This window comes from Charadrius vociferus, unplaced genomic scaffold, assembly GCF_000708025.1.
Source record: "Charadrius vociferus isolate BGI_N301 unplaced genomic scaffold, ASM70802v2 scaffold755, whole genome shotgun sequence".
NCBI classification, from domain to species: Eukaryota; Metazoa; Chordata; class Aves; order Charadriiformes; family Charadriidae; genus Charadrius; species Charadrius vociferus.
Genome location: NW_009648446.1, coordinates 110,022 through 119,748, shown reverse-complemented (window position 1 = coordinate 119,748; position 9,727 = coordinate 110,022). Strand labels below are relative to the sequence as shown.

At 37.2% G+C, this 9,727-nt stretch overlaps 1 protein-coding gene across 1 annotated transcript in view; it reads left to right on the top strand.

Moving 5' to 3' along the window:
- Positions 1-1,613: 1,613 nt before the first annotated feature.
- AVEN (apoptosis, caspase activation inhibitor) overlaps positions 1,614-9,727 on the top strand; it is a 98,532-nt gene continuing 90,418 nt past the window's right edge. Inside the window, exon 1 of the mRNA XM_009885550.1 lies at positions 1,614-1,703. Within this exon, the coding sequence (XP_009883852.1) occupies positions 1,614-1,703 (90 nt within the window). The remainder of the gene's footprint in view (positions 1,704-9,727) is intronic.

Below are 9,727 nucleotides of genomic sequence, written 5' to 3'. Positions count from 1 at the left end.
AGTGTGTGAACAAGAGGTTGGAAACTTCTTTAGGGTTGGTTCAATGTCAAACTGGTGTTTGTTAAATGGGGTTCTGCAAGGCTTCATTCCGTGTCTGCTCATGTTCAGTGTTTCTATTAATAATTCCAATGAAGGAGTAAAATATACAGTGTTAAGATTTGCAGACAGTGCTAAACTAGGAGGGTAGGCAGGAGGGTGGAGCGCAGAACACAGTCGCAACAAATGGGAGAAGGAGCCTGCAGTAAGGTGTAATTCAAGGTCAAATATAAGACAATTACATTTACATGGGAAAAATCTGCAGAGGTGTGTGGCTGGTTAAGCTGCAAATTTATAGACGGGAGCTTAATGGATGAGAAGGTACCAATTAGAAATGCAATCACACTGAAGAACTGGTTCTGTCTACTTCTGCAAGATTTGTACCAGCTGGAGAAAGTTCAAAGGAAAGGAATGAAGAAAGATGTGATTTTTTATTTTTTTTTTTTCTGTCTTGCAAAGAGGGCACTCAGGGGAAGCCTGGGTGCCATTAAGTAGAAAAGTTGCTGCAAACAGATCCATTTTAGGTGGGACAAGAAGAAAAACATTATTAAGAAGGAGGAGGTTTAATTTGGCCATTGAGAATAAAAATTGTGACTGATAGGGTAGATAGATTGTGTAATGCATTGTGTAGGAAGTGTGTGGAGAACAGTACAGAAAAAATATTGCCAGAGGTTTTAAGAGTATGGCGAAGGTTACTGAGCCTACTCAGTAGGGCTGCTGTGTAACCACTTGTCACAGCCCTCTTTTTTTAATTTTATTTTTTCAAGGCTGTCTTTGCAATGGAAAAAGATAAACGCTTTTTATCCAGCCAAAGTTAATTTATTCTTTTCAGTTTCTAGACAATAGAGAAACCTGCTTTTCACAGTGCTGAGGACTGCAATGTTTCATAATAATCCCTGATTGTTTAGCGTGAAATGGTTCAGTGATATTTATTGCACTTTACCAACTTCTCTTCTGATTTAACTTGATACACTTGTACTGAAAGCATCTCGTTACACAGGTGAACATGCAGCATCATGTCTGACTTTTTTAAAATTTTTTTTTATTTGGCAACTTCCTTGGAAAGAGCTTGGTCTTTTTTTATAGTTTGGATGGCTGTGCATTTCTGTCCTCACCTACTTAAATGCCTTTGTTCCTCTTTTTTCCCCTCACGTCTCTGGGGTGGTAATTTGGTAACTCTCAAACAGGTTGTCCCGAAAATTTGCTAGCTTAAATAAGTAACTTTATCAGTTTCATATTTTGTTAATTGTGTAAAACACAACTTTGAATCATTACCTTATTTATATTTGATTATCTCATAAAACGGAGTGGATTTTATTCAGAGGAAATGAAAAGTGGTAATGCCTTGAATGTTGGAGAAGCTGTCCCAGGAGCTTCCCATCGTATTAAACTAAACATTTTAGAATTTAGGGAAGAACTAAAACTACGGATTGAAGAATCTGTCCACCTTAAAAATACGTTTTGGCGACGAAGCGATGCCGGCAGCGACCAGCAGGTGGGGCGGGCAGGTCGCCCCGGCCCGCTGGTCGCTCCCCGCGGCCGCAGAAGCCGCCGGCAGTAAGTGATGGGGGGTAAGGATGTGTGCGCATCGCGGGGTGCGAATGCTTTGCTCATCCCAGGGTGGCGTTTCCTCAACATACAACGGAACGTATGAAAATCACGCGTGGGTATGAATTATTAGGACTTTGTGCCAAACGCAACTCCCAAGGAAAGTTATTTGTAGGAAGGGGAACACTCAGTAACGCTGAGCTAAAAATCTTGTGCTACTGGGATGAGTAGTCGGTCCCAGAGAACATCGTGCAGGGTTTTGTGTGGGTACTTCAAGTGAGAAATAGTGGGTATTTATGCTGAAGGATAAACAAATTTGTAGAAGCGATAAAATTTGGTTAAAGATTTATTCCATACAGTGTTGCTTCTGTTTGCCTCACAAAAGTAACTGGGTAGTTCCAGGAGCCCTGTTACAGGTTTCCAGCCAGTCTTATGGTGTTGCGCAGCCTTTTGTAGCTATCAGAAGGTTTAACTGTATTTTAAAGAAACAAAAAATTGCTGATTATTGATTCGGTGGTGATTTAGAGCCTTATAACAAGCACAGAGGAGTATTTTTTACAGGTTTTTGTAATCGAAGGATTTCAAGCCTATGTGATTTGGTGTTCTATAGTAAGGCATAGAGGGGGTCCATTTCCCACTGTTGTCTTTCATGTATGCAGTTCCTCTGTATTTTTTTGTGCATGTGTTTTTTTGTTATTTTTTAAAATAAGGCTTTAACTCTTCTGCAGGTAGGCTTAGTAATAGATCCTGCTGGTAAAACCCATAAATCTGCTGGAGTGTGTGAGAACCTTGCCTCAAGGTCCTGTTACTATTCCTGCTTCACTTTTCCCAGAGGATAACTGTACAGTTACAGACTGTACAGACTCTCTCTTTAACCCTGGAATAGCCAGGATTTCTGTCTTGTGGAGAACAAAGTGATGATTCTGGGCTACAGCTCTTCCTAGGCTACTGCTCTGTCACTGGCATCTTGTGAGGCCTTGAGCCTTTTCTGATTGCCCACAAACTAAGGGTTTTTTTTTTTGGTGTTTGGTTTTTTGTTTTTTTTTTTTTTCCTTTCTGTATTCCGTTTCAGACTGTATTACTCAGGTTGTGCTGGTTTGCTGACTTCACTGGCTTATTACGTTCCTCTTAATTTGTAACAGTAGGTGGAACACCCATGGAAACAACAAAAGTTTCTTTTCCTTTTACTTCACCCTAATTGTTAGCAAGGCTGTTAACAGATTATTGCTTCAGCATAAAATTTATTTATAGAGGTAAAATTAAAAAATGAATTGTGCTAATGAGAAAAGTTAGTTCCTTCAGTATTTTTCGCATGGCTCTTTGTACTTAGTTTCAGTTACTGTCAAGGATGGGGTTTTTTGGTGTGAATTTGCCTTGTGAAATACATTCAAGTGTAATACTGGTGGACTCAAAGCAGTTTCACTCCTGATGGAACCACAAGTGAAGTTGTCTGCCAGTTGTCCAGACAGTTGAGCATTGTCTAGAGCTCACCACTGCAAAATGGATGCAATGTTCTCCTGCAGTTAGTGTTCTGTGTGCACCTAGGGCTGGCAACCAGTGCAAACTGTTGCAGGTAAAGATGTGATGTGCACATAAAATCCTGGGATCATAGTGCATCCCAACAAATACAGCCCCAGTCCTCCTTTACCTTGTTGGTAATTTGTGCTTGTACTTTAAGCAAGTTCTAGATGATTCTTAGGGCTTCTTCACAGTAGCGTTAACTGCAGGATCAGAGCATCATTGTGCAGTAGCTCTTGGTTTTTTGAATTAAACTATAGACCAATTGCAAAATAAAATGACATTGTAACATTATTTTTTTTTTTTTTTTAAGTATGACATTAGGGCATTGAGGACCTCGGACAATAATTCTTCACTGCTTTAACTCACGTTCCATGTTGGGTTTAGGAAAGCACATTCTTTAAGGCTATTTGGAAAAGTATCTTTCAGAGGATTCCCCCCCCCAAAAAAAAACATTTGGAGATGAATGAGGAAGGGGTATTTGAGGTTTGAGTGGTGATCTCTAAAATGTCTGCAGTAAGTTACATTCAGATTTCATATACAAATAACAAAGAGGTTTTCTGAGTGAATGCAAAGACAGATATTTGAAAACATTCATGCTATTATACCACCCTAGTGTAGTTATAAAACAATTTCATAACGATGATTTAAAAATGAAACATTACTGCTTCTTGAGCCTCTCAAGAGGCTGATAGTCACAGAATAAACAATACGCAGTGGAGTTTTTCATGAGCACTTGGTAGGTTTACATCTGTTTATATAGAATTATTTGAGCCTTGTTTAATGATAGGCTTTTTACAGATGTTCCATCTAGATAGGAGTCATGTTTTTTTCCTTCAGCTGTAAACAGGTTTGAACATACTAACTTGTCGTGATCTAGACTTTTTCTCCTGTTATTTCATGTTGTTTTACTGCAACTGCAGTGATGCTTTTCAGGGAATAAAGTTTGGTTGCACCCTTATCTACAAGTTACATATTGTAGAGGTCATAGTTGTATGACTAATCTGTTTGAATTACCCATAAAGCATTTTAAAAATCAAGGAGAGAAATATTTTTTTTGCTATTGAAGTTAGTAAGACAGCTTCTAGAACCTTACTTTGTGAGCATTGGAACTGTAACAGTTTTATGTAAAAACTTCAAGAACAAGTCTCTTGTGTGCTTCATGAAATGTTTTTCCCTTTAACTGGAGCATCATTCCTGTTATGCAAAACATAGGTTTCAGAATAGGATGTCTCTCTTGGCTAATTCTATCTTTAGCTTACCCAAAGTGATGAGTTCCAGTATCCAATATTTATGAAGCAGTCTTAGGATTTCATCCCTTTTCAAAAATTCTCATCCTGTACAATAAAGACTAAAAGCTTTTTTTTTTTCATGCTACCTGTTCTCTCAGCTGCCCTTTCTGCTAATTAAGCTTCTCTTCAGCTTTGGTAGATCTCTCTAAAGGTCACCAATAGAGCAAACTAGTGAAGAGGATTACTCTTTGCAGGGATTTTTTTTTTTTTCTCTTTTCATGAAAGAACCTCTCTCGAGGTTCTTCCTTCCTTTGTCTAAAGGGAAAAAAAAAGCATTAGCTTTTTCCTTCAAGTTGAAAAAACGGTTTATAATTGAAATTTGAACTTGTACTGGAAGAGCTATGGTGTCTAGGCAAGCAATAAAGAAGTTGTTTCTGTTAATGAGAGGCAATGCTTAAAAATCACTGGAGGCTCACTACAAACTAGTTGATAAGTAAATATACTCGTATGAGAAGACTGTGAGCACATGAACTTACATGTATGACCTCATACCCATTAATGCTTTGGAAGAAATAATTTTTAACTTACTCTGTCATGTGTCACTGTAATGATGGAATAGATTTAACATTTGTCAACACTATTTAATCTTATTAATACTGTTGAAAAATCATAAAGTGCAATGCACAAAATATTAAATACCATTTTTTTTTGTCTTTGCATTCATTAGGTGTAGTCTGGAAAAAAATAAAGCATAAAAGCAAAAGGATTTGCAAATACCTATACTGACTTGTCTAAGTTGACTGCCAAGAATTGCAATTAAATCACTTTTACAAATGCTCATTTTCTGTTGAATGATTGGAAGGGGAAAAATCTTAACTAAATTATGTGAAACCCTGAAGGAGTAAGTATAATGAAAAGTGGTTTAATTATTTTCAGTGAGACAGCAAAGCAGATTGATGCGCTTATCAACAATAATTGTTTATTTTCTTGCCTTATTGTATCCTTTGTTAGCCACTGAAAATGCTGTTTATGATGCAGAAAAAATGTCTCTAAATGAAGCAATGTATTATTTTCAGCTCTTTCTCAAAATATATAGCAAAATCATCCTTGTGTCTGCCAGTTTACATTAGAAACAGCTTGTGCATAAGAGACATTAGCCCTGATGTTTGTTTTTTTTTAAAGGCAGTCAATGGACACACAGAGCCTGTTTTAGACACAGAGAGTGTATGATGAAAAGGTTTCAATCTGCAATAAGTAATGAAGGAAAGGATTTGGAGAATGTGGAGAAAATGAACAAGTTCAAACTGCGGTCTGTTTTCTTCCCAGTTTAAATACAAAGTCCAGTCAAGTTTTTTCACTTCTCTGAAAAGTTACCTGCCATTGGACTTTAAATACTTGTTGAACTAAATTTCCCTCAACTCCCTTTTTTCAGTCCTTTTGTACTTTATGTAAAAACATGATATTGTTATAAAGATAGAGCAGGAATTTTTAATCATGTGGAGTGTTGTAGGGTTTTTGTTTCTTTTTTTTGGTGTGTGTGTGGTGGTTGGGCATCTGCATGGCGCGTAGGCCACCACCTTCTCAAGTTCTGCGGGAGTGTCCGATTGCTGTATGAAGTAGAATAGGTCTGGCTGAGAAGACAGGCTAGATCACCCGTTTCGGAGTATGTAAAGTCACTGTATTCTCATGGGATGTGAGAATGCAACATGAAATGCGTTTTGCAGAGAAGGGAATTGAATTCATTTCCACTTTCTGGATAAACTGTAGTTTTGCAGTAGCTGAATAAATATGGATTGTATTTATTTACACTATCTCTTTGTGATGCTTTGTTTTGGCATTCTCCTCTGTTATGCCCCAGTCTCCATCTATTCTCAGGTCATTTTAGGACAAACAGAACTACTTTTGCTGGAGAAAGTTTCATGTTTCCATCGAAAGCGTACAGTGGTGATGTAGTTGTTAGAGGTTTTTGATAAATTCTCGTATTTCTGTTGCCTGCAGTTGGCCACTGCCCTGAGACCAAGTGCATGCCACGCATTGCTGGTATAGAATCCTGTTTCTGACTTACCTGAGTGAGGACAGTATGATGTCTCTACACTTTGTTTTTTGTCTGTGTTATCTTGATATTTTAATATGTAGACAGAATCCCCAAACGTGTTCACATCATTAATTCTCAAGCTATAGTATAGCAATTGGAGGACATACTGCTTTGAGAGCTATACTACTATCTAAACCGTCTTTGAGCTATACTATTAAAAGAGCTTGAAAACGAGGGCTGTAGTGTGTTGCTGCCTTTTGTTTTGGAGGAGCCATCATAGAGACACATCACCTGTCATACAGCTGTATTCTGAATTACAGTGCGTGTGGTTTTACACAAGCCTATCTCTTTTTGAACCAAACCTGCCACAAATCAGATGTTTGGCAGTAATTTGCCAAATTAATTAGGGGAGAGCACATTGCATGGTGCCGGAGGGAACTCCAGCTCATTAGTTCCTCTTTTTTGCCGAGTTTGTGCTAGAAACGGGGCTGATGACTTGCGCAAGGAAAGTTGATAATGGAGGCTATGTGTGGCTGCTTTTTTTCACCTCTTGGGTACACTGTCAGGGAAATCCTGCCTTGATTATGAGGCAGTGATTGCAGCCTCTGAGTTTGGAAATGTATCCTTGATGAATTACTTTTTTGCTCATTTCCCCTTTCCTTGCATCACTATGTTGACTGCATGGTTTGCAGACACCTATGAAAATGAAAAGGAGGAAACCTGGTCTTCCTGACTGACCAGCCCATACATTTCTCAAGTCATTGAAAAGACAAGGAAGAAGAGGGGATTTGGTGTCTGTTTATCAAGTGCGTAGTTTTTACTCTCTGCATCTTTTTTTTTGTTTTCCTCCATATAAAGAAAGCAATTAAACAGCAGTTCTGCGACCAATACTAAAATTAAAACCCTGGGAGCTGAGGATAGTATCCTTTTGATGTAGCATTGCTGTAATACGTGGTTATTTTGTCTAGTGTGACTCAATTCTTTTTTTTTTAAATCAGTGTCATTCAATATATGTATCCTCCTTGCTCGTTCCTTGATACGTGGTTTTGCATTCAGCTTTATGGTTATGCATTTTGTTTGCATGTTAGGCAATCTGCTTTTTATCCTTAGTATCTTTTATATAAATTCTTGTTCATTGATTTACTATGTGTCTGTTTATTGGTTCTAAAAATTATCCCATTTTGACACCCCTTTCTGAAAATATTGTCAAATGAGGCTATTTGTAACTGCAGTCTTACTGCTTAGTTGTGCCACACCATAAAAGTAATAATTCAGCTTAACTTCAAAAATGCATGATGTCTGGATCTGCCAGTTTGTTGATAGAAGAGTAGTAGAGATGTGAGGTTTTTCAGTAGCGTGTGAAATTGTAATTAGGAAATGGCAGTATATTAGTAATGCAAGATGAAAAACTGTGGGACTGTGCTGCTGACAGTGTTGTGGACATAGTGAAAGGGAGAAGGAAAGCAGAATGCTGTCCCTTTGAATTCCTTATATAGCACCTTTTTAGGGTTTCAAATTAGTAGTGTGTCTCCTTTTACATCTTTAATTTTCATTATGTGAATATTTTTGTGTTTGCAGTATGATGTTATTATGTGATAGTTGATTTGAAAAAGTGACAGATGTTAGGTGTTTTAACTTTAATTCAAGATGGAATTTCCCACTGTGAACTAATCATCAATGTATACTGAACCTCTAAAATGATGCACTAAATTTCTCAGTGACTATGTCACAGCAGTAACTGAAAAAGGGGACTAAAACCAGTAGCAAACGTTCTGAAGTTCATGTTGAAAGTTTTATCAATCAGCATAAGTATTTGTAGCAAAGTATATTTTTATCTTTGTTTAAAAAAACATGTGAATTTGACAAAGAACACCTGTGTGTCCCTGTGTATTATGCGGAACAGGAGTAGTAATGGTGAATCTGCAAGTCTTTAATTGGAAGAGAAAACAAAATTGGCTTTAGAAAAACAAGTTTAGCAATGCAGGAAATGAAAGCCAAGGACATGGCTTACCACTACGCTTAGCCAATCTAGCGGGTAACTGCTGCCAGATATGAAGGAAGGACCTGCTTCCCAGATCCCATGTTTCGTGGCATGCTTCCAGCCGATCGAACCGTTATTTGTGCTTCTCTCATTCTGCTGTGAACTGATACAAGGAACTTAAGCTGGCAGAAGGGTAACAGTAGGAAAGAGAAGAAAACTATTGATTATTTTTCCACCAGTTTAGGTGTACAATTTCAAAGAATACTGTTCTGTTTGGTGTCTTTCAGAATTTTTTCTCCTTTAATGCTGTGCCAATTGAAAATATAAGTGTGGGTGAATATCACTAGTTATTTTTATGTTTTGAAATCCATAGAAAAATAATGTCTCACTCCCTATGTGCTTTCTTTTTACAAAATAGATGCATTTAAAAAAACTTAAACTTTTAACTTGGTACTAAATATTATAAAATATTTTTGGATTTAAAGGTAGGAAATAGTTATGTTGTTATTCAAATGTAACAAATTTTAGAGAACTCTTCATTCTTGACATAACACAGCTGAGATATTTCAAAAGGTGGTTGTTATTTTGTTTTGGTTTTTTTTTTTCATTGTGGCAAAAAATGGATCTATTGAGAGACTTTGTCACATATTTTTCCTTGCATGAGAAACTCTGAAGCTGCTTCAACGTGTGGGTTTTGATCTTTGTAGAGAGTTGCTGGATTTGTGTTGTTTTTGTTCTAAAACTGTGTTAATGTAGGGGTGTTAAATGCACATTAGCCTTGTCTGTGTATAACTGAGGTGTTCTCTAAACTTTACTCTTTAGAGCAGACTTTAAGTTTATGAAATAACCTTTGTGGGTTAGGATCAAGACGCAAATTTTTCTCTGTTCTGCAGATGAATGCTGCTTTGAGTGAGCTTTTTGTATAATTTGTCATACTTCTATTTCGTCATTGGTATGGTTGCAGAAGTACGAAGCTTTTCAATACATAAGTTTGTAACAAATATGTTTACTGAGAGAGGCTATCTTACTCATTGACTCATGACGACTGGCAAAATAGCAATGTCTTTAAAAAAGTCTGTTATTGAACTTTTGAGGTGAATATATACCCTCAAGAAACTTTGATTCCTGGTGTTATATAACTTCTTGTGTTCTGTACAAGTTATTGTTAAAGCTGATAATACAACTGCTTTTGCAATTTTAGAAGGGCTAGAATAAAACAACAAAATGAAAGACTAAGAATTGGAGGTTTTCAGTCCCTGAGTGGACAAAGCCCCAACCTGCTTGGTCTGATTTCAGTTTTGACCTTCTTTTGAATAAGTAGTTGGACAAGATGACCTCTTGCAATCCCTTTCAGCTTGGATTAGTCTGTAATACTGT